The sequence below is a fragment of the Pocillopora damicornis genome, chromosome 10, assembly GCF_964200805.1.
Source record: "Pocillopora damicornis chromosome 10, jaPocDami1.2, whole genome shotgun sequence".
NCBI lineage: Eukaryota > Metazoa > Cnidaria > Anthozoa > Scleractinia > Pocilloporidae > Pocillopora > Pocillopora damicornis.
The window spans coordinates 23346055-23369855 of record NC_142679.1 but is presented as its reverse complement, the minus strand read 5'-3'; the positions used below and the strand labels follow the sequence as shown (position 1 = coordinate 23369855).

The window sequence follows — 23801 nt, the reverse complement described above, 5'->3', positions numbered from 1 at the left end:
CACGAGGTGGTTCTAAGTCCACTGTTATCAGCGGTCGAAGTGGAACTCGGAGTGTTGGTTTGTGGGAGGGAGGAAAACCGGAGTATCTAAAGATAAACATCCGAGCAATCAAGATTGACGAGAAACTCCAGCAAACAAACCCGAACCTGAGTGATGGGGACAAGCATACTCATCACTGTGCTATATCTGCTCCCCTCCCCCCCTAACCCACGCCCAGTAAACTGCGTGTTACCTTGCCTGCGAGTAGGTCTAACTCGCTATAGTTCTCCAGTCGGTGTTCAGACGTGATCTTAACACCGTTGAGGTAAAACAGCGTATAAATAATCGGTTTTTATGTTTTAAACAATGGTTAGACTACGATTTTCGTAAACACTGTGTAAACTTCGTTAAAATAATCGGCCCATTGTGTTTTTAAGATGGAGAAAAATGTCTTTTTAGCAACTGTATATTGCTTTTTTGTAATTTGTAGTAGAACGCTCTGAAGAAATGATTGTTGCCAATGGCTATACTCGCCTCCAAATCTCGTAAAATCCACTGACTGCTGAATGTAGTCCCTTGACAGGCGATATTAACAAGCAAAGGAACGATACCACTGGCCACCATCTCTGAATTCAGACTTAAACTTGAATTTGCCTGGAAAATTATGAGAGTTTTTATACCTAAACGGAAACAATTATGCATTCGATGCTTTTGCTACGAGTTCTAATCAAGCTGTAGATAGTGCTTCTCTAAACTATAATAATAGAAACTTCCCAAACTGAGCTACTTTGTGGCAGATGTTGGCGCAAGATTATTTCGAAAGACACGACTTCTTCCCTGACTAACGTGTTTCAAAATCGATTGACTGGGTCAGCACATTCCTTCATATTCATTTAAATTAAATTAAAACGTGTTAAATATCAGAATACCTTAATGTTACCAAGTAGGCCCTTCAGTCCAAGATATAGAACCCACATTCTCTCCACAGGAACAGTCTTTTCTGTTAAAAAAAAAAAAAAAAACCAAATTCTTTAGATTGGAAGGTTCCTTGGTTGAAAGTGGCTCCAACAAATGCAGCGCCAACTACAGAACTTAACCTAAAGAGCAATTGCATGTGAAGGCTTGAAGACTTACTATCTTTAAGAAGATGAAGAATTTTTACGACGATGTCCAGAAGAACAGAAAACCTTGAAGTCTTGAAAGTTTCACTTAGAGAAGAGGATTCTTCTAAAAGGTGCTCCTTGACCTGTTAATGAATAAAAATTTGTGCGTCAAAGCGAAGTGTTTGGTACGAGAACAAGTGAGAAGAGTTTCTTACCGTTTTCCTTTTACGAGATTTGACATCAATTACTGTAACACTTCCTTTATCAAGGTAATATTTGAACACAACCACTCTCCGCTTCTCTCCACTTGGATCCTTCATTTCAACCACGGACCCCATACGAACAAACTGAAATGACAATAATAAAAGAAAATACGCTTAAGAGCCCTGTTGAACCAGTATCGAGCTTCCCCTCCGTCAGTCACTTCTCATCCAGTCTTGATATAAAAGTTGTACTTATTGTCCCAACTTATCGCCCTTCAAGTAAAGTAGACTTACATCAGGAAATCTTGCGAAGACAAGCAGTCCAAACAATGCACTTAAATCTACGTTCTGCAAACAAATAAGTAGGATAACTTGAAAATCAGCAAATTTTTAGCATAAAAACGTTACATTACTTGAGGGCCGAAAACTTTGTGAATCTTTTACCTCAGTCGGTTGAGCCAAACGCTCCAGACACATTCCAACATAATCTGCTACACTTGGCTGCCAGTGAGATGAACTTGCCAATTGTTGTAATGTGGATGCCATACACGAGGACGCATTAAGATCAGATCTGCAACAAACCAACCAAACAAATTAACGGACAAATTCGATTGTTAATCCTTTCGCCTCTTTCGTTATATCCAAAGAAAATAATAACAAAGCGAGTTCGCCAAAGATTGAAAATATACCATTTCGAAGCCTTGAGGTAACAGTAAATCAAAAGCAGTTAGGAATTTCCTTCAATCTCTTGTTTGGCCTGGGTGAAAGATGGCAGTTAAAGAGAACGCTCCGCTCCTATATATATATATATATATATATATATATATATATATATATATATATATATATATATATATATATATATATATATATGTTCATCACTCTGTGATTATGATTTTCATTTTGATACATCAAAATGATAATACCCACCTCGCTAAATACTCTGCTCCAAGGTGAAAGAGAAACTCAACAGTGGCGTTTCCTGATGATCCCTCTTTATTGCTGATCTCACTTTCCGTCTTGACAGGTAAAGTGTAAAAGAGCGATACACCACGATCAGACACCTGAATACCACAGTAAGAAATAATTCAGTCAGTAATGGAGACTGTCCAATTATCGATAACGCAGAAGTCAGAATCACCAAGATAAAACACATTACCACACTGGGATAAAATACAATGAATCAAAAGGGTAGGTGGTGCTGTAACCCTCACTGTGGTTATAACAACATATACCCTTTAGTGGGACGTGGCAAAAACTTTGCCTGGCGATATCTCTGTTTTGTGTCTTCTGGGAGATATCTAAAAGAATTTACTTACAAAGTAAAGAATGCTTGTTTGGTGGAGTGTACACTGCAATCATCACAACATGGAAACGCAGCCTCAAATGGCAAACAAACACACCCATTAAAAGAAACAACACTCACCACAGGGCTGGTGCACTGCAAAAACTTTCCAAGAATTCCAAGGGCAAGAGCTTTCGTTTTGTCGTCACATTCGCCGTCCCTGCTCAAAAAAAAACAACACCATTTCAGCATTACTTTTCTCAATCTTCTCGTGACGAGAATTAAAAATGGCTCGCACCTAATAATCTTAAACAACGTTGGAAGAAATTTGTCCGATATAAACTCTTCAACTCCAGAGCAGTAAGATGTCCAGCGATTGAACTGAGGAGAGGAAAAAACATACAGCGATTACATAACAAGAAAATTCAGAGTATATTTTTATCCCAGTTACATCAGTGACTCTTATCCTCTTACGACTTGATAACATAAGAAACAATAAAACTAAATCATTAATGCTTTTTGCGCCAATGGTGAAGAATGATTAACGATTGCAGGCACAAACGTTTTACGAGAAAAAGGTAATTAACTATCAAACTCTTCAGCGAAATAAAAATCAAGAAGCATTCGTTGATCAACGAGTTAAAAGTATTCCGATTCTTAGTAGCTAGTTCCTTTCTCTAAGAAGATAACCCAATAGATATAACATCATGTTTGCACCTTTGAATCCTGCGGAAGAACAGCCCCAAGAAGTCCTAATAGTCTTTCGTGCGTTTTGCTGGCAAACAATGTTTCAACATCTTCAATGGTTTGTGTTATTATGTCTTGCCGTGTAGCAGATCCTTCCACTTTACTCTCAGATGAAGGCCCTTCGTTAATCACCACACCTTCATTTGTCCCATCACCACTTGCTGTGTTTGTGTCCACTTCAGAAATTCCTTCCGTAAGTACTTTTTCTTCCATTACAGCAGCCGTATCCTTATGATCTTTGGCTTCAGTTTGGTGAGGTTCATCTCCTGATGATCGACATGCATCCTTATCTATCGCCATAACATCAGCAGATGCAGCAGCAGCGACAGCGGTAGCTACAGCAGCCGTATTTATGGTCGCCGCTCCTTCAACGTCATGTGTACTCTCTCCTTCTGGAATTGATTCATGAGCAGAAACAGAAACAACTTCCTTCCCAGAGGATGCCCCACATTCCGTGCCATCCTCACCTACAAGATGAAAACATAATAAATGCCACACTACGCGAAAAAAGAAAAAAAAAACACTGGTGGACACAGAGATACAAGTCAGGATCTTTTGGCATTAAGGTTTTAATACAACCCAAGAGGTTGATGTCACAAAAAATCTTACTACAGACGTTACTTGTAGGTAAGTTTGAGTGGGGCTACTTGAAACTAATTGTCGAGAAAATCCTTTCCTTTTGTTTTTACCATGCGGGTGTTTAACCCTTTAAGTCCCACTAGTGACCTGGGCAGAATTTCTCCTTTCACCATCAGTACAATGTCAAGCAGACAAGTAATGAGAATAAGGGAAAATATCAATGATCCAATTCCAAATCGCAATACTAACATCACAAGAACTATATGGTAGACAGTAAGGAGAATTACTAATGAGATCTTGGGAGTTAAAGGGTTAAACAGAAATTTAAGTGAACTAAGGTGAGATTCATTCCAACGTAACATTTACATACCGGTCTGTGCTTTAAAGCAGGCATGGCTTAGGCACTTAGTCACCAAAGACAGGCAGTCCATGTGAAGATGGCCAGCGGTACGGAGATAATCTAAACTCACAACTAACAAAATAAAACTAAATGAACAAACAAACAAGTTAAAAAAACAAAAATTTTACTTTCCTCTGTTGATCTTCTTCGTACAACTTAAAATAAAATACTTTTAACTGCAATACTCATCATTAACAGAAGCCATGGCGGATCCAGGATGGAAAGAAAGGATTTGTATATGTAACATCGCGTACTTGCAAACAGACGTTCAGACGGGGTACATTCTCACAAAACCTTATTCCAGTTCATTTTATTGTACTCTATATCTGTGATACGAGTCTCACAAACATGTAGTGGAAATGAAGTAAACTACTTGTGAGTAACAAACTTAGAAACTCAAAGAACGACTGATTACAGAATGATGTATAGAAAAATATATTTACCAGACTTGTTTGGCTCATTAATAAAATTTGCCAAAGTAAGAGCCAACGCGGTAAACTGCAGCCAAGCGTGATGATGAGTGTACAGCTGTACACGGCTCGCTGGATCGTTTGCACTCGTGTCTAGAAGTGAACCTTAAAAAAGTTAAAGCAATCATTCTTTATTACTGACAAAAATTGAACATATCCACACCAGATTGTTAGACTTTGAACGTTTTCAAACGTTAAAAATTCTACCTCACCTGTCTTAAGTGGAAATTTGGTCATTTTGTGGGTCGCAGAGTGTCTGGGAGAAAACATAGTTATCATTTCAGTTGGTAGACATGATTATCAGCTCTATTTTGGTAGATGACATAATAAGTTAAAACATGACGAATTAACTTACCTCGGTGGGAACTTGCCAAATGAATGACAACCAAAACATAAATCGAAGTCTGTGCATTCATTGCAGTGGAACCGTGTTCCGACGATAAAACTCTGACATTCGTCACACTTGAATCTGAAAAATAAAACATTACCAAAATCTGAGTCTGCTCACGTAACACTTATACTTCATTAACCTCAGAGTAAAATGTTAATTTTTTAGTTAAAATATTTTGTCTTCGCTGATTCTCTTCACGCAAAATTCAGCACACCTTGGTTCGTCATTCAATAGCTGCTGCTGGCAGCTTGAGAAAAAAATATCGCGTTATCACTAAAATAAAATTGAGTATCAATTCGCCTTGGATCAAACTTAATCCAAGCACTGAGAATAGGGATATGTATGGCAAGAGGCTGCACAGAATGGTGAAGGTAAAGATATATGACGTATAACTTTGCAATAAAGAGTTCAGTATAATGCTTCCTCCATTTAAAAATGGTTGTCCTGTGCCAATAATAGGATCACGTAATGATCACTAACCTCATGTCAATAACATCATGAGAGTCTGTATGACCTTCGGGCTTCACTCCACCTGCGCAGTACAATTTAAAGATAAGTATGAAGGAAGAAACAATTGTTGATAAGAATCCGACTTCCATCGCAACAAAAATTGCAGTGCAAGTGAATTTCAGCTTATAACACAATCACATACCTGGCGAAACTGAACTAAAATAAATCATGTTGGCTTCAAAAGACACCGGTTCACGTCTTGAAGAACATCTTAAATATGTATGTTACGAAGGAAGGGCTATTACATGAAGCCCGATATTCACTCACTTAGGTAACACGTATTACACAAGTCAACATCCATGCAGTTAAGGCAACGGTATCTCCTGCCCGACAGGGTGACATCACAGCCATCACAGGTTATTGACACATCAAGAATATCTGAGAAACGTGCCACAAATAGATGCATTCTCTGAGGGGAAAAAAGCGAATTTTATGGTAACTACTAATTAACAATCTGCGCGTCTAAACACTTTCTTATGAATGTTTAAGAGAGCTAACTACAGTAAAAAAGAAATAAACCAACCAAGAAAGCCAAAAATTAAGAAAATTGAAAACGAAACAAGCAGAGAGAGAGGGACGTCACAGGGGCAAAATGTATGTAGTCATAAAGGGATTCTGTTTGGTGGTTTTCAAAGTACACTAACCCGTCGTTCCTGATCTGTCTGTGCTTCATTCTGCAGACGAGAGAACCAAGATATGTCTCGTTTAGCCTCCTGTAGCCAGCCATTTCCTTCTTCATAATGATCCAGTTCTTGCTGTTCATTCATATCCTTCACATCCTGTTTAGGTTCCAAAACGGTCGCTACACAAGGATTTGAGAACACATGTTATACACACAGCACAATGAATTGCTAAGAAAAACCTGTACCATCATTTTCTATAAAGTAAATCAATTAAAAATGAGGTTATGCTATGCTCAGCAAAATTGAAATTAAAAAATAAATAAACAAATACATAAATAAGAACGTTTGGCAACGTTCCATTGGCCCTTGCAAAAATTTCAGGTATATCGTTGAAAGCTCATGCAAGATAATATAATATCGAGACAACATATCCGTATTCTATCAGAGTTTTCCATTCAAACATTAAGTAAGTTTCTCAAGAGATACTTCAGCCTCGGGAAAAGCGTTGTTCAGCTTCTATTTATACGAGTCACAAAGTTAATGGCAGAATCTTGAGCGCGTAGAAAGTGATCGCAAATCACCTTTTGCAGTGTCCAGAAGGAACTCAGGGAGGTGAACATCGAGAATAAAAGTGTAATCGTAACCCTGATAAGCAAACACAAAAGAATATCATAAGAACTTCATGAAAACGTACAAAGATCGCGGACTTTTAAGAAAATCCAAAAATCACAAACCTTCCAGTCAGTATCAAGTAGATGGAGAACAAAAGCTCGGAGACATTCAAATGCAGCAGAACTCGGTCTGAAATAAGACACAACACACAAAATATCACCTAATCACGAAATCAATTTCTTTGAAACGTTTTGAACATTGCAGCTCTTTACAAAAAAAAAAATAAAGACCACACACACACACACACACACACACACAAAAAAAAACAATGAAACACAAACGGTTTAGGTCTCGTGTAACTTGAATCTAACCAAAGCCAGGGGAGTCTTTTCCTCGTTGCCCTTCTTTTCACAGTCCATCGTGACACGACCATAGCGTCTTTCATTTCCTTTTAAAGTTTAGTGATCATACCTACGAATTGAAGCTTGTGTATGGTAAGACTTGACTCCCTCCAGACATCTTCTAACCAGCGCATAGTACGCTCGGCGGACTTTATTCTCCAGATGTAACCCACAACCATCAAGATTATCCGCATAGTGTCTACCAAATAAAAAAAAAAACTTCACTCCACGATCGCTCCAACTGACCCAGAATGCACACCGGTGAAATGTTAATCACCAGTTCTCTTCGCAGCTGCTCCTTTAGAAAATTTGCTTGTTTTGAGCAAGTCTAATGTATAGAGTGTTCGTGAAAACAAATAAAAGTGAGATGTCATGTTGTAATGTAACTAATGAGGCCGTTTGAAAGTGAAAGAGCAATGTTTCGCAAAGCTCAGGAGGAATATTTAAATTTCATGTAAACAACTATGGTGTTCCTAAGTTATTACGAGTTAGTCCGTATCGCGAGTTTGATTTGTAACGGTCGTTAATTAAGTGTCTTTTTAAAAAAACCGGGATTACTACAACAAACAGTATTATTCTCTTGCAACAAGTGATACATTTAATGTTTCATAGTGCACAGATACTTCAGTCAAGGTTTCTATCAAAACAGCGAGTCTTACCTCGGAAAGAACTTTTGAGAAGCCAAGAACTGTTGCAAGAAGAGTACGGCTGGGGCCTGAGTGGATTAAGAAAACAACAAACAAAAAAAATTCAGGAAGCTCGACAATAAAGATTTTTTAAAAACTAATACAGCTATTGTAAAGTGAAAAACAGATGAAACGAATTTTAACATCCTTGGTTAAAGTAATGTAAAGTGTCCGTGGTCCTATGTAACAGGTTCAAACAAGTTCGGGCCCAGGTTCACATAAAATAGCTATCAAAATAACTTATTTCAGTCAACCTTTTGGGTCTACTGATAAAATTTGAAGCTTTCAAATAAAGGTGACCTGACATTCGACTTTAAAAAACCTCAGGCTTGATGGGTGAGGGATGCTCCAGGGAGAATTAGATATTGGATGGGTTGAGGAAAGAAGTGTCTTCTCTCTTTTTTTTTTTTAACTGAGACATAAAGAAATCACCTGGACAAGATCTGTTTCCGAAGAAATGCGAAGAAAATCCGCAGCGAAGAGATAAATGTCGGCCACATTGTTTGCATGTTTCACCCTCTGCTGCAGTAGGGCTTGGATTCTTCAACAGAACAGAAAAATTAAGGTGAAATAAAGATCAAAATTAAAGCACTAGAGTAGCCCTACCAATTGGCACCCGTGCTGCAACCAGAGATGTAAACAACAAAAGCTGATGGAAACAGGAATAACTGTACAGCCTGAGCTGACCCAAGCCCCAGTAACATACCTTTCATGAGAATAGGAATCATTTGTGACAAAGTCCAGGATAAGTTTGAATGCTGGATGCTTGTCTATCGTCTTGATCTCTTCGATGGACAGGGTTCTCTGGCGGAAACAATAATACTTTTGTTTCAAGCTTTGCGACGCCAGGAAAAGCTTTTATTGTGTATCCATAAATAAATTCAGTAAATTGCGAGGAAAACAGGATCCAAAAAGATAAGGTAAACTGATTCAATAATTTAGCAGACTGTGCAGATTTCTCACCTGTCGAGGTCCTGACAAAATGCTCCCACTGTGCTCGCCAGATGTTCTCTGCCAAGACGATTTTCTGTTCAGCCACTTGGATCGTCTGTTTTCTCTCCCCTGTGCAAGTGCCATAAAACCATCGCAAGATTAACACCAACACCTCACAAAACAAAACACCGAAAATTTTGAAGTTGCAAAAGAATATAAATATTTTGCATGTTGAACAGTTTCGTGCAAAGTCGATTGCTCCTTCCAAACGAAACAGAGGCCGAAACTTGCCAGGCAGTAACCTACAATGTATGAACGAGTTTGAATTTACACGTATCAGAGATTGCTAAAGAAAAGGTCTATTTTTATGGACTAGGACATGCGTGGCGATTTGTTCTTGTACCTCGCAGGTTTTGTCAGTGATCCTCTGCAGCCCTGCAAACTTGAGAAGAAACAGCGCCTTTTCTTTGCAGGCAATCACTGAAACAAAACACGAAACATCGATTAATACAGACAAGGTTGTCACTCTATACAGGAGATGGAATTCAGTAAACATAAACACAAAGTCAAAAATGATTTACAGCATTGTAGACACCCTGACATACCCTGCGAGTCAGGATTGATTTTTTGAAGTGAATTGCTGTCCTGACTAGATTCCTCTTCTGCCTGCAGAATCAGACGCTGGCGACGATCCACCTTGCAACAAAATAGGACGAAAATAAGAGGTTAAGAACTGAGGTGTAACGGAGGTGTAATAGCAAACAGCAGTATCCTCCACGTCGAAAGATTGAATTGAAATACCAAAATAAACTTACCAATCCTCGCCTAAGAGACTCAGCAGTTATATAAGCTTCTTGAACGCCTTCTGGGACAGATTCTGGAGGAGTGTTGTTGGCTGAAAATTTAAAATATTCCCTATAGGTAACTGAGCGAAAAATTTAAAAGCACTGAAGTTTGAAAACAAAAACTGCTTTGTAGAGAAACATGCAGTGCTGACAGTTCTACTCACCAAATAGAACTATCTGGTCCCTTAACTCCTGCGAGTGCCAAATAAGGGCAGCAAAAGCAGATTTGACGGCCTGGTCTACCAGGGGACCTCCGATGAATGGACCGGGAGCCTTTTCACGACACCTAAAGGAGACGTCAGACGGCATGCTTCAAAAAGAGCGTGACAATAAACAGGAACGGTTTAGCGTAAGCTACCGCATTGAAACATTACCACATTGTCGAGGCATTTAAACGCAAACCAACCTATTAATTAGTTCTTCGATAGCTCCATTATCTCCACCGTCAAATCCGTGCAAAAAAGAGTTGACGGAATTCTCTACTGAAGAAGCTGTTGTTGCCTATGAAACAAGCAGAGGAAAGTGGTCATGTCATGAATACTTAAGGGTTATAAAAGTTCAGTGAGCAATAAATAAACTGAAAATGACTCACATGATGACCAGAGAGAGATCTTTGCAGCTTGCCTGTCATGTATCCACCACGGAAAAGTGTTGTCCAAATTTCGCTTTGTAGCAACTTAGTTTCTTCTTCATTGTCAACATCCGAAAGAGTTGGGGAGGCTAAATGAGATAAATTTCACCGTCAATTGACCACATTGTAGACAGTTTGGAATGGAAATATTATTTCGAGAATGAAGATGATAGTTGAGTGAAACAGTATTTTTCCCCACAAAGTTCATTCTAATTTACTGGGCCCAGTTGTTCAAAGGCCGATTAGCGCCAACTCAGGGTCAAATTTTAATCTGGGTTCCTTTATTCGCTTGTTCAAAAACTTTTTTCAGATAATTTTCTCTATTCTTTTTAGAGCATCCAATCTTTAAATTGTACAGAAAAGAATGATACTGAATTTTTAACTGATCAGATTTCACCCCAACCCTGGGTTATCTTACCCCAGCTTTGAAGAACCGGGTCCTGTTTTGTACAATTAACTTGATAAATGAACTACGCTTGATAGCTCTGGTAAATGAAATTTTGACTGGTAGTAGGAATTTGATTGGATAAGACTTTTTAAGAATCTAATTAAAATATCGGTCATTTATACATGTCTACCTTTCCTACTATCCAAGGCCGCACTGCACAGCTGACCAAACAGACGAGCCATTCCAAGCTGCAGGTCGAAAATCCACGATAGAGCCACATCTGGTGAACCTTTTGCAGTCACCTGACGAAATTCAGAATATTTCTATCGATTACTATGGGGAGAGGGGATGGGAGGGAAAGAATAGGATGAAATTTGACATCATTTTAATTACCGTGAATTTGTATCCCCATTCGTTATTACTGCCATCTGAATGGAAATTAAAAAGCAAGCGGTTTCCGGCTTTGAATGTATAACTCTGCACAAACAAACAAACAAACAAACAAAACAGTTGGCTGATGAAGAGACTGTATTTGAACAATCAAAACGCTGAGAAATGGAAAAAAGTCTTAAATACGCGGAAAAGGGCGGACATTTAAAATTTGGCAGACTAATCCGAATAGCTGCCACTGATATAGACAGAAAGGAACCACAGAAAAGATCTTGTCACTCACTTTTGGCCACTTCTCAGTGTCAACCTTCTGATCAAAGCGTTTCTTGTTACCATTTGAATCTGTAAATTCCAAGTAATCATATCTGCAAGACATCGAAGTCGAACTCTTAAATTGATTTCATAAAAACTAACATTTATGTTGACGAGCCTTCTTACTAAAAAAATTAAATCTGTAGGTTTTATCTCGCAATTTCAACAAAACGAGCGCAAAATTCAAATCTATGAGTGCACTAAGAAAATCTAACCTTCTTTCAGTTTCACAGCGCGCATCAAAGTCAACAGTAAATTCCGAGCAGCCAGGACAGTTAAAGACCTGAAACAATTAAGAAAATGGCGATACTGAGTACATAGGAGTTTAACACAAGAGTGAAAATGACAAAAGGAGCAAAGAAAAACAACAATAAAGAGCTGTACACAAATGTTCAAATCCACACCATTTTAACATCCAGGTTATTTTCATAATTATGTGCAGATTCCATCTGCCATGTTCTGAGTACAGTCTGACCCACTGTCTTGTTCCATTCTTCAGAATCAATCTGATGGAAACAAATTCAAGCAATCAAGATTACTCACCAAACACAAAGTATCAGAAATCTGAATTAAATCTATTGCTTATGACAACGAGTCTTTCAAAAGTATGAGAGTATTTGATTTCCGAATTTTTTAAGCGCTTATTTAAGTTTGTATTGAAAAAGTATTTACGAATTAAACAAAACAATCACAATCTAAAACACTTATGCAGGGACCGCGCAGAGAGGGAGGGTTGGGGGTTGGGGGTTGGGGGTTGGGGGTTGGGGGGGGGCCTTAACCTCCCCCCCCCCCCACTTTTTTGCAAAAATAAAAATAAATTATTAAAAATAACGGAGCCAAAAATAGCCCCCTCCCCCCCCCGTCTCAAAAACTTGCTGCGCGGTCCCTGCATAAACTAGCCGGGATGTTTCAAAAATCCTTACTTTGAAGAACAGCTGTGGATACTTGTTTGAACACTTCTTCAACTCCAGAGAAACTGGCTGTAGATGTCTTAGTACTGGCATACAAATGGTATCCACGTTTGTAAATAGATTAAGAAACAAAACCTACAACAAATACAATAAATATAATGATTATTATATCAAGTCAAATGAATCTTATGTAATATGAAAACGAAGCTCTATGCCAAGACTACGATGACAGTATGAAACCCATACAAAACTCACCAGCTGTCTCATGGCTGCCGCGACATACGAATGTTCAAGTCTGTCTATTACAACCAATTGGTCTGAAGCGTCATTCACAGCCTGTAGTGACATGAACACTCTGTTGGCCAGAATACCAACATCTAGAACAACAAAACACAAAATGCAAGATCAGACTTCCACAAACGCATCAAACCAAATTATCTTACCAAATTTTACATCGTTTAATAAACGTGTGCAGTATTCACTACAACATGCACTTGATAATCTTGACATGTAAAACTTACACTCTATTATAAGATCAGTGGCGACATTTTGGCCAAAGGAACTCCCAGATTTCATTTGTGTACTGCACCATGTTAACAGACTCCTTTGCATTGCACACAACAGCTGAACAAGGTTGGATGTCGATTCGCTTTGGTTTCCATCATCTGCTGCTGTCACGCAGTTCAGGCTCTGAATGTAAAATTTAAGAGAAAAGGTTTGCTATGAAAACAGATTTTGAAAAGTGCAAGTAAGTGGAACAAGGCGACAGAAATACAAATGAAATTGCACAGATAAGATCTTAACACACCTCTTGATAAGCCACAGACAACAACGTTGTCATGACGGCAAGAACTTGTCCACAGTCAAATCCTCTCTAGATATGACAGAAGAAACTGTTTTTTGTAGCATTTTAACCGACTGCATGCATATGCTGGACAACCAAATGTTAACGTACTTGCTGCTGGGTGTGTCAATCTAATTGAAGATGGTCCTTCTAGGTAGACGGTTCATTTAGTATAATACTGCAGATCTGAAGTTCTTTCAATTCTAGATGATTGGTTCCCCTTGTATCGACTGATCACGTTATCACCCACAATCGTGTTTTCATTTTGAGTTAATTTTTCCTTTTTCCTCCTTTTTGAAAAACGTTGAAAAAACCAAGGGGTTTTTCATTAAAAGAGTTTCTCCTAATTTCTTAACTTAGAGATTTGTTATCAACTCATGTTACTGATTGATTCTACTTGGTCTCATCCTAACCCAATACTACCAGCTCGTTGAAACCTAATTCGACTACCTCTGTCACAATATCGGGAAGTCCAAGAAGACCACTGGCATCTTTATTACTGAAAAATCTACAGAGTGACTCAAATGTGAGTCCCAGAGATGCCGCCTTCTTTTCTTCCATCACTTGATCCACCATGGACAACAAGTGACTCCGCCTTGTTTTCGAGTCTGGGAAGAAAATCTCTGCTCCTGTTTCAAGGACAGATAAAGTGATATTTCTATCAACATGATTTCAAACTGGGAGTGTTACGAGTGTCAATGTAGAGCAGGGTTGTTCCTAGACAAAACTCAGGGTTGTCGGTATCAGCAACAAACTGATTTATTTCCACGCAGTTGGCTTCTCGACTTTACAGCACTAAGCTTCTTCACACTTCTCTGTTTTTTTTTAATGAAACTATCGCTATTATATACATAAAGTCCAAGGATCTAGAAACTTCTCTAAAGAACTAAATTTAGTAGATTAACACGGTTTCTAAATCTGAGTAATTAAATAAGAGACAGAACGTTCCAGAATGTTCTTATACAAGAAGGTCACAGCTGGATGACTTCGGGTTCTAGACTGTTCTATAGAATGCTCTAGGACTTAACTTTGACAATTTTTCGTAACTGAGAGAAATACTAATTAGAAATCATACGTAAGTCCGTTTATAAAGACCAGTTTAGAAATAGAATAACGTACAGATATGATATCTACACTGGTAGTGTTGCGCTGTGGGAAGTTAGCCGTAGAGTTACCTTCTAAGATAATCAGTTTTGAAATCTGATGAATCTTTTCATCGTAGTACCCTTCGTTATCATCCACAACGTCACATAAGTGGGCAAATACTTTGGAGGACAGTTCTTGTTGCTGAGAAAACCAAAGCAATATTCATTATTACCACATTTACATGCAAGGGAATGAACTACTGACGCGGCTATCACCTTTTCAAATGCTGTCTTATCAGAAGAGTCAGCTGCCAGTTCTCTAAGGTTGGACTTTAAGCAAGGGAGGCTTTGGTAAAACAATCGAAGAAGCAGCAGGCAAGATGCTATGATTTTCTTGTGCTTTACTCCCCTGTGAAGAGACACAATATGTGATGTTTCTTGAAATACACATGCGTTTTTATGGCAACTGTTCCAATGGCACATGGTTAACAATGTACTTTACCTGCGTGTTACAAGTGTGTAAACATCCCAGACCAGTTCAAGACTCACACTACTCATCTCTAGCTGACCCTCCTGAAATATTACACACAAAACAAACTCATGTTACACTGAAAATCTAGGTCTAAGCCTGTTTGAATCTGAATTTTATATATCACTACTCATTTATAAATATATCCAAACTCATTTTCTGTTTGGTCACTGCTGTCACATTGCACATACCTTTTCTTTATACAGAGGGGGATTTTTCGGTCTTGATTTAAGGTGAATCTGTAAAATATAAGATGTAACTGAAAGTATACCAAATTAATTAAATTTAATCTTTAATAACGACTATATTGCATAAAATCATCTGTCAGGAAACACAAGAAGCAATTTGAAAAATAATAAGGTTTGTAATCTTCTGCTGTCTACCTGGTCCTTTGCCATTTCATCAAGAAATAACAAGATTCTAATGAACAAAGTTGAACCTTCCACTATGTTGCTTGAAGGTAAAGGGGCAACTTCATTCTGGAAAAAATGTTAAAAAGAATTTCTCTTTAAGAAGAAGATAAATTAGACAAATCAAACCTAACTGTGATACTCTTACCAGTGAAGTTACTCATTAACTGGGAGACCTGTTATTCTTGCCCGAAATTTTGTTATCAAACATTAATAATAAATTCAAAAGAGATATTCACATTACCAAGTTCAACTCATCACTCAGTGGACAGTCAGGTTTGACTTCATAACCAAAGAAGTTGACTCCCAACACTCCTATCCTCTCAGCACTTTCTTTCCTTGCTCCTAAAAACTTGACTACAACATACTGCAGTAAACAACAATAATAAAAATAAATAAAAGCCTTCAAAAATAGTTTCAATCACCATTTATTGCTGTTTATTGAAAGGTTAAAAGAAATTTATCTGTGAAACTGTCTCAGTCTTGATGCTGAGATGGTGATTAAAATCATCCAGAGTAAAAACCAAAAGCTTATGATCAGCAGACAATACCTTCCCAGTCACAATTCTATCGACGTGAACTTCCACCTCATCCCTGAAAAGTCAAAGGAAATAAATCACTGTATCTACAGTTTTCTTTCATTATGTAATTCAATGATCCCATATGAAACATGGCATTCAAAATGATGCAGAGAAAAGATATTACCACAGAACACAAGGAAGTCTTAAAAGGAAAAAAAATCTACATATGAGACAAAGTCTTTTAAAATGGTAGAGAGATACACACTATAAGCATGTTTAGCTAGCATGTACACTAAATGATTTTCTTTGTTCTGTCAACTCACAAGTACTTGTAGAAAATCATAAAATTAAACATACCAGTCCTCTTCTGTGGTGAAAAAACCAACTGGCTCATCATTACCAAACTCTGATTTGCCCTTACAACTATAAATGAAGCAACAACAATTGCATTTTTAATTAATGTTGTTTCTATGTTGTCATGAACAAAACATTTCATAAAAAAGTTGACACCCTGAACACATGAAGTTAGATACTAGTGAACCTCTGTAACTGTACAACTTTAGGATCTAAACAGACCTTGCAACATATTCAGAGTATTTAGCTTTGGTCCAGTCATTGTATTTGCTCAATAAATCTGTTTCATGTCCTCCTCCTTCTTCTTGTTCTTTCTCTTTTTCATTTCTGAAGCAAAAGAAATAACATCAATACTTTGGTAAAGGCTATCTTTCAGTCTCAATTGACCCCCCATCACCCTGACAAATGATGCCTCCATTAAATTACTGTTAAACTATTACCAACTTTTATTTGTCAATAATTCTTCTTTTACTCATTCATTTTAATTGGAATAATATTGTTATAAAGTCTCAGTTATCACCAATCATGACACTCTCCATATCACATAATACAGATGGACAAAAAGTGAAGTAACTTTTTCACAAATAAAACCGATTGAGGTGTAGAAAGATCAATGGTTAGTCATTCTTGAGCCCAGTGACTCAAGATTACCTAAAGGATATTGTAACACAGTTGGAGTCTCTGTGCAGTAGGAAGGCATAATTCCAAAGTGACTTCCTTTGTCAACTATTTTAAATGTTGCCTTTTTTGGTGATTAATTTGTAGGTTTCATTACAGTTAAAACTAGTTAGGAATAGAAAGCTTGCAAAAACCTCTTTTCATTATGTACCTTTTAAAGTCATCCAGCACAAAAACCAAGCCATGCGAAGGTCCAATTGCTCCTTTGGACACCTATATAATGAAACATATTCATTGCATGCTAAAGCAATCAAACCTTCCCTTAAATTTAACAAAGCAAGGCATCAAAACATTATAGTGTTGCTCTAAGGTTCAAGGATGACAAATATCATACACTGTACTTTAACTTGTAGCTTACCTTGATGATTAATCTTGTTAATTTTACACGAACTGATGAAGCACTTGAAAACATCATTGACACTCTTGTCTTTCCAGAATCTGATAAGAAAGCTTGAAAAAAGAAAAACAGGTTTTACATATTGGCAGCATATTCACCATAGAGAACAAATGCTGCTATATATGTACTGAAATAAATTGCTTACTCTGTTATTAAACCTTTTAAATAAAATATCTAGATAAGAACAATTGAGCTTGGAGAACAGAGAGAAGATGAATTACCTTCAGAAGACCAGTTGTCTGTTAAAACATTTTCTGGTTTTGAGAGGTTGTCTTTGTGACCCCCATCACAAGATGACAAGGACATCTTTAAAATTGCACCTAAGGGAAGTAAACAGACAAGCAGTAAGACAATTTACAACTAATAAAATCTACATTTACAAAAAGACAAACATTTTCTTGCTTAAATGCCTATTTGTAACACTATAAACTTGCCCACTGTATGTAAGGTGTCTTTGAGTTATGGTTTACACCAAATGCCAGTTTTAGGAACAGTATTCTCACCAAAAAAATTAATCACTGGCTTATTTCCAAATCCAATAAAGTCAGATAGAAGTCTCACCATGTTGCTTTGTAGCTTTAAGTTGAACATCTTCCAAGGATTTCACAATTTCTGCTGCAGGAAAATCTTCATAACCAATTTCTATGAGGATGTAAAGGCAAAATATCAATCTGTTGTCTACACTGAAGATGGATTATTCTGCAGTGCTAGGTGACATTTTATCAATGAAACCTAAATACATTATTTCAATGAACAATTATACTTCATCACTTTTGGATTGAGTATGATAATTAATTACAACTTTTTATTTTCAGTGCATGAAATAACAAATACAGCTAAGGTCACTGATATGATCATCATTGTAGCAAGAAAGAAAACAAAATTTATTTCCTGTATTACTCACCATATAATAATTTAAGAACTTTAAAAATACTTTTTAAATTTCCACGTGCTAAAGAAAATTCCAATAAAATTTTTAAACTCTCTGGTTGAATAGCTCCCTCAAACCTGAAAGAAATTTTAAAATAACACAGATTAATTGTTATTTAAATTAACAAAGAGAACATGTCTGGAAAACACAAGTTAAAGAAATAATTAGATAGAGACAGTGGAAATGCTTTGCAATGGACACCACAAAAAGAGTAGGATAAGAGATAAAAACTAGCATCAGTCACACAACCGCCACAGAAGTGAATAAACTACTTGTACATGAACATGAAGAACGAGTAACAAAGACATACTTTGACCATCAGACCACAAAAAGAGTAGGATAAGAGATAAAAACTAGCATGTCACACAACTGCCACAGAAGTGAATAAACTACTTGTACATGAACATGAAGAACGAGTAACAAAGACATACTTTGACCATCAGACCACAAAAAGAGTAGGATAAGAGATAAAAACTAGCATGTCACACAACCACCACAGAAGTGAATAAACTACTTGTACATGAACATGAAGAATGAGTAACAAAGACATAAAGAGATAAAAACTAGCATGTCACACAACTGCCACAGAAGTGAATAAACTACTTGTACATGAACACGAAGAATGAGTAACAAAGACATACTTTGACCATCACACCAATTTCTATATCTAAAAAGGAAAAAACTAACAAAATACATGTACACCTCACCTCACAATAGAATGAAGGAAATTTTCAATCTCCTCAAGAACATTTTGAGAGAGGGCAACTGGTCTGTCTGGTGATGTTAACGATAGTGACATTGGCTTCATATAGCTTAATGCTGACCTGCAGTAAGTCAAATCAATGTATTCTGTGAGTGCATTTGAGCCAGCAGTGCCCTAAATGAGTGAATACCAATACTACCAGCACTTACTTTGTGTGAGACAAGATAAGATCCCTAAGGTGAGGAGCCATTGGAAGGGCTGCAGTGGCAGTAGCTCCAAGAACTGAGAGGAACCACACTGCCGATGCATCACCAACACTCATACCTTTACTTTTTAAGACTCTGAAATACAATTCATCAGAGACACTTGAAGCAAACTGTTACAGTTGTAAGCCAAGATATTTAAATAACATTTCGCTGCTGGAGAGATGCAAATGAGATCTTGTACATTTCTTTATAGAAATGATTTATTTTAATCCTTAATAATGCAAGATGCTCTCAATTAAGAAACACTTTTCAGGTATTATTGGAAATTTCAAGAAAATATGACAATAAGTGAACCACATGCTTTTCCTTACATGTGTATGATGGACCAAACCATTGAGATGGGTTAACAAAAGCTAACAAAATCATGTTTATTAATTTGCACTGGCTGAGTGAATGAAAAGGTGGAATGATTTTCTAAAGAAAAAATTAGTCAAACTCCCTTTCCTAGTGTTGAAAAAGAGGTGTCACCTGTATCCAACAGCTTTGATTCCACGAATTCTTGTATCACAACCATCACTGTGACATCTTCTAATATTGATCTGTATCACTTGAAATGTGCACAAAAAACAACAACTCTTGTTTCAATAAAGTGTATGGAGGTTCTTAGGTAAGTAAGGAACAGCTAAATTCCTTTTTATGAAACAATCAACTTATGAAGAGTATGTTACTTCATTATCTAGTAAATGTGTTTATACAAACGTTCATTATTACTCACCTGGATATGGAATTTTTACATTTTCTACTAAAACAAAATCCCCATTGACTTGGCTAAAATTAATAGAAAATTTCAAAGTTCATTTATCATAATTTCTGAAATACATGTAGTGTTTGTTTGCTTCTCAGTGATTGTCAAATGTTCTAACATTACTAATATAACTGTGAGTAGTGTAACTAGATGAAACAGTTTAAAAAGTATGCTAGATCCCCTTTCACTAGCATTTAAATGTTTCCTTAGACCAAATGTATTCTAATTAATAAAAACCCCCAACATCTGGTTTGACAGTAATTGTTACATACCATACTGGTTCAAGTGAGAATGATCAGTATAAAACTCTCAGTTTAGAATTGAGTTTTGCTATATCTAATAATTATAAAAAGTTTTCCCTTCCTTGATTACAAAATTTGGAATCAGATGTTTTTATTCACAGTACTGAGAATGCTCTTTAACTTGTGTTATAAAAAGAAGATATAATTGAGGACAGATGACACTTTCATTTGTAATACCTTGGAATTCTGCAGTCACTAATTTCTCTCAAATTCTGTTCATCTCGTCCTGCTGTGACAACAACATGTTGTGGCATGTAACTCTGATCAGAAGAACCTACATTTATTGACAGCTGTTTGAGAACAACATTTGGCCGCATTCGTAACCTGAAACATACAACAGGAGAACACCACAAAAGTCAAGAAATTCTTGGATGCCCTTGTTAAATCTTAACACCTACACATATTTAATAATATGAAACAACAGACTGAACCACATTACAGAACAGGCAATATAACAAAAAAAAAACATGAAGAGAAATAGCAACATATTGGAATTCTACAGTGGAACTTTCATGAGTTGGCTATTTCTGTGTTGATTCCAGGTCACATTCAAATTTTGTGTATTGGGTTTTATGGACTGAGGAAGATAACAGACCCTAGATAAAACCCTGGCTAATTGACAGGAGTTCAAGCAACAAACTCAACCCTCATTTGACATCAGGGGTTGGTCATCAAACCTGTGATTTCATCATTGCATCATCACTAACCCTCAAATAACAAGGATTTAAAATTGGAAATAGTATAAGCAGCATTAATGCAGCAGTAATAAAAATGATAGTTTTTCCTGTTTAGTAGGATGAACATTACCTGATCCAGTGAGACCTTGCAGGTCCATCTGACTGCCAGTATGAACTTGCATCCCCATTAGTTAACCTGAAACATTCACAAGACAGAATATAGAATGCAACTATACTTTTTGTTTGTTTCCTTTCACCAACAAAATTGGATAAGAACCTGAAGAAAGAGTGCTTTTCCTATCTGAAAGCCTGTGCTACCTGGATATATCTCCCTTGTTACTGGAAACTTCAAGAGTCATGTAACACTTCATTAAAGGCCTGAGCACTTCACCTTCTTCAACTGAGGGAACCTGTTTCTTTACTTCAGCTGACAAGATAAGATAAAAATCATTTTATTGCAAATGTTACTAAAACATTAGACTTAACTGAATTGTATGTAGAAATAGAGCAGCTGCAGTTGAGAAATCAGCATTCCAAACATCTTTATGCAATAAAATCAATGAAAATGTACTGGTAATATATGTTTGTAGGAATGGACATTAAATGTTGTACCTTTTTCCTTTAGTGCCTCTATGTGTGCTTGTAAAACTTTCAGTCTCATCTCAGATGTATTACAGAATCCATCCAAGGCTGGTAAAGGAAGAGATGTACTACTTGCTCTGTTTCGCAGCAAGAACTAGAACATCCAAAAATGTCAAGTCAATACATTGAAGTAAACTGATTTTTCAGTAATCATTCTCAACAAAGTAATTTACTAAATACAAAAAATTGGTTTGGAACCCCGAGTGGCTGGGTTGTTACAATTAGTGACTGAAGTTTTGAAAACCTAACCATCAAAGTCAAGAGCTAGAATAGGCTACTCCAACAGGTGAGAAAAGAAATAACACATCTGGAATTTAAAGTATTGAAAGTTTTACCTTCAGGAGTTTTTGACCGTGATTCATAACAGCCTCCTTATTGTCAGCAAAAGCATCCAAAAATCCTACATACAGAGGACATGTACTAAGTTAAAGCTGGGAAACAGCTCATCTTTTTCAATATTGATTTGATTACACACATGTAAAGTACACCAACTTCCATATTGTTTTAAAATTTACAAGAAAATGATCATTACTGGTAACAAGGATTTTTAAAGGTTAATATTTTATTTGCTATTTGATCTAAGCTATTCCTGGAATCCCAGTGGAACTCAAAATTCATTTCCCAACAATCTTTCTGTCCAATAAACAAAGAGGGAGAGTTGGTCCCCTAGGCAAAGGGGAAATTTTTCACTTCTGTACCTGGTGTTAGACAGCAGTTTTGCAGTGTCTTGATGGAAGTCCTTAAATCTCCTTTGGCACTGAGGCCACCTCCAAGGGTTTGAAGAGTCTGTGATAAAAATTTAACTAAAATGTTACAACTGTTGATTAAGTTTGGCTAAATCAGACCACTTTGAGAAAAATCTGTGATTATATACATGACTGATTAAACTAATAAAAGCTTGCCTGCTAAGAGATTAAACAATGTGTATGAGGTTTAATAATACATTTTATGTAATTTCCTCAATTAATACCTTATTGCTTCCTAGTAATTATTATTCATTTAGAAACAAACCTCTAAAAATGTTTCTACATCTGCAAAGCCTTCTCCATCAGCATCAAACTGACTGAATAACTACAAATAAATTTGAAATACGGAACAAAAATATCAATTTTATGATGAAACTCATTACTAACTGTTCATTAGTTCAAAGTTTAACTGAAATGCAATTTATGTTTGACTCCACCAAGCCATTTTTTGGGCCTAGTTGGTAAGCAGAGAGTGAAATGGCTAAACTCAAGCCCTGGCACCAGTACTTTACAGTATTCTATACTTAGACAAAACACAATCATTTTTGGTCATCTTCTATGACTTTCCATGACCCAAACCAAAATTCCATGACTATTCAGGTCCAGAGAAATATTTTGCAGAATTCAATGTCCTTCAAGATTCTCAGTAATCTAGACGGACCCTGTAGTTGATACCATGACTATTTAATTTTTTCTCACAGGAATTTACCAAACCAAATGGATTCCATGTTTTTGAGTTAGTTACCTACTGTACATAATAAAAGATCAAATTGAAAAAGGAAATCAGAGGCACACTGATCCATGGATTATTTATCTTAAAACACATGTTTATGTTACATTATTGTTAGTATTTCTCAGAACCTAACCTCTATGCACTCCTCCTTACTGGCTCCCCTTCCTGTCAGCATGTCAGTGAATTGTGATAGACTGACATATTCCTTTACAAGTGAAAACAAAGTAATAAACCAGAAAATTATTTCAACAGAAAATATACAATTCTTTGCCACTTTTCCCCTTATGAACTGTCCATGCTCACTTCAGGCACTGGTTACACTTTCCTTTTGAACTATAGAGCTCTGCTATATGAGTTCCACAAGTTTTACCAAACTTTCACCCTTAATTGCCTAAGTGAGGACTAAGTCATCATTGCTCAACCTCAATATATCACACTATTTACTTAAAAGAGTGCACTGAGCAAACCTCATGTCTGGAATTTCTTTCTTCCAGCCACCGTATAATACTGCCTGAATGTTGCTGCATAAAGGATTCATTTGGTTCCTCTCTAAACAAACAACACAAGTACAGTGTTAATAAAATTTATTTTTTTAAGTAAACCTAAATTATTACTCAAGTACCCTAAAAGATAAAGCTGCATACTGCATAGGGTACAGTTATAACAAATAGCATGAAATCTTTATAGCATGGAGGACATAGCTGGTAACAATCAATTCATTTTAAAACAACCAAGTGTCACAGGAATTTCTCACTAGTGTTTATTTAAGCTATGTCAAACCAAAACTAGAAAGATTAAATTCATAGAGAATATCCCTCCCTTCCAAAAAAAAATAAAAA

At 36.7% G+C, this 23801-nt stretch overlaps 1 protein-coding gene across 3 annotated transcripts in view; it reads right to left on the bottom strand.

Moving 5' to 3' along the window:
* Positions 1–23801, bottom strand: part of LOC113671432 (zinc finger ZZ-type and EF-hand domain-containing protein 1) — a 32281-nt gene that overhangs the window by 6845 nt on the left and 1635 nt on the right. For 2 of the 3 annotated variants that reach the window (XR_016180602.1, XM_027187620.2), the window contains exons 4-70: positions 23430–23511; positions 23096–23167; positions 22495–22554; positions 22182–22269; positions 21819–21883; positions 21454–21577; positions 21160–21268; positions 20972–21037; positions 20342–20488; positions 19833–19885; positions 19586–19664; positions 19061–19192; positions 18856–18972; positions 18122–18225; positions 17779–17859; positions 17439–17537; positions 17179–17270; positions 16972–17033; positions 16365–16469; positions 16146–16211; positions 15819–15861; positions 15512–15634; positions 15241–15336; positions 15049–15096; positions 14831–14901; positions 14605–14737; positions 14419–14530; positions 13694–13872; positions 13208–13273; positions 12921–13089; positions 12655–12776; positions 12412–12534; positions 11893–11994; positions 11704–11771; positions 11460–11541; positions 11180–11263; positions 10977–11088; positions 10360–10487; positions 10174–10268; positions 9932–10053; positions 9738–9817; positions 9528–9618; positions 9326–9402; positions 8953–9051; positions 8696–8793; positions 8422–8530; positions 7963–8018; positions 7374–7502; positions 7025–7091; positions 6872–6935; positions 6312–6469; positions 5935–6076; positions 5638–5689; positions 5122–5235; positions 4979–5022; positions 4740–4871; positions 4267–4368; positions 3288–3784; positions 2869–2951; positions 2712–2790; positions 2216–2349; positions 1730–1856; positions 1580–1633; positions 1298–1429; positions 1114–1225; positions 909–979; positions 514–633 (exon numbers count right to left, since the gene is read on the bottom strand). Coding sequence is in view for 2 of the 3 variants with exons in the window: in XM_027187620.2 (XP_027043421.2) it covers positions 514–633; positions 909–979; positions 1114–1225; positions 1298–1429; positions 1580–1633; positions 1730–1856; positions 2216–2349; positions 2712–2790; positions 2869–2951; positions 3288–3784; positions 4267–4368; positions 4740–4871; positions 4979–5022; positions 5122–5235; positions 5638–5689; positions 5935–6076; positions 6312–6469; positions 6872–6935; positions 7025–7091; positions 7374–7502; positions 7963–8018; positions 8422–8530; positions 8696–8793; positions 8953–9051; positions 9326–9402; positions 9528–9618; positions 9738–9817; positions 9932–10053; positions 10174–10268; positions 10360–10487; positions 10977–11088; positions 11180–11263; positions 11460–11541; positions 11704–11771; positions 11893–11994; positions 12412–12534; positions 12655–12776; positions 12921–13089; positions 13208–13273; positions 13694–13872; positions 14419–14530; positions 14605–14737; positions 14831–14901; positions 15049–15096; positions 15241–15336; positions 15512–15634; positions 15819–15861; positions 16146–16211; positions 16365–16469; positions 16972–17033; positions 17179–17270; positions 17439–17537; positions 17779–17859; positions 18122–18225; positions 18856–18972; positions 19061–19192; positions 19586–19664; positions 19833–19885; positions 20342–20488; positions 20972–21037; positions 21160–21268; positions 21454–21577; positions 21819–21883; positions 22182–22269; positions 22495–22554; positions 23096–23167; positions 23430–23511 (6904 nt within the window). In the remaining variant the exon portion in view is untranslated. The remainder of the gene's footprint in view (positions 1–513; positions 634–908; positions 980–1113; positions 1226–1297; positions 1430–1579; positions 1634–1729; positions 1857–2215; positions 2350–2711; positions 2791–2868; positions 2952–3287; positions 3785–4266; positions 4369–4739; positions 4872–4978; positions 5023–5121; positions 5236–5637; positions 5690–5934; positions 6077–6311; positions 6470–6871; positions 6936–7024; positions 7092–7373; positions 7503–7962; positions 8019–8421; positions 8531–8695; positions 8794–8952; positions 9052–9325; positions 9403–9527; positions 9619–9737; positions 9818–9931; positions 10054–10173; positions 10269–10359; positions 10488–10976; positions 11089–11179; positions 11264–11459; positions 11542–11703; positions 11772–11892; positions 11995–12411; positions 12535–12654; positions 12777–12920; positions 13090–13207; positions 13274–13693; positions 13873–14418; positions 14531–14604; positions 14738–14830; positions 14902–15048; positions 15097–15240; positions 15337–15511; positions 15635–15818; positions 15862–16145; positions 16212–16364; positions 16470–16971; positions 17034–17178; positions 17271–17438; positions 17538–17778; positions 17860–18121; positions 18226–18855; positions 18973–19060; positions 19193–19585; positions 19665–19832; positions 19886–20341; positions 20489–20971; positions 21038–21159; positions 21269–21453; positions 21578–21818; positions 21884–22181; positions 22270–22494; positions 22555–23095; positions 23168–23429; positions 23512–23801) is intronic. The other variant, XM_027187621.2, reaches the window with a different exon arrangement.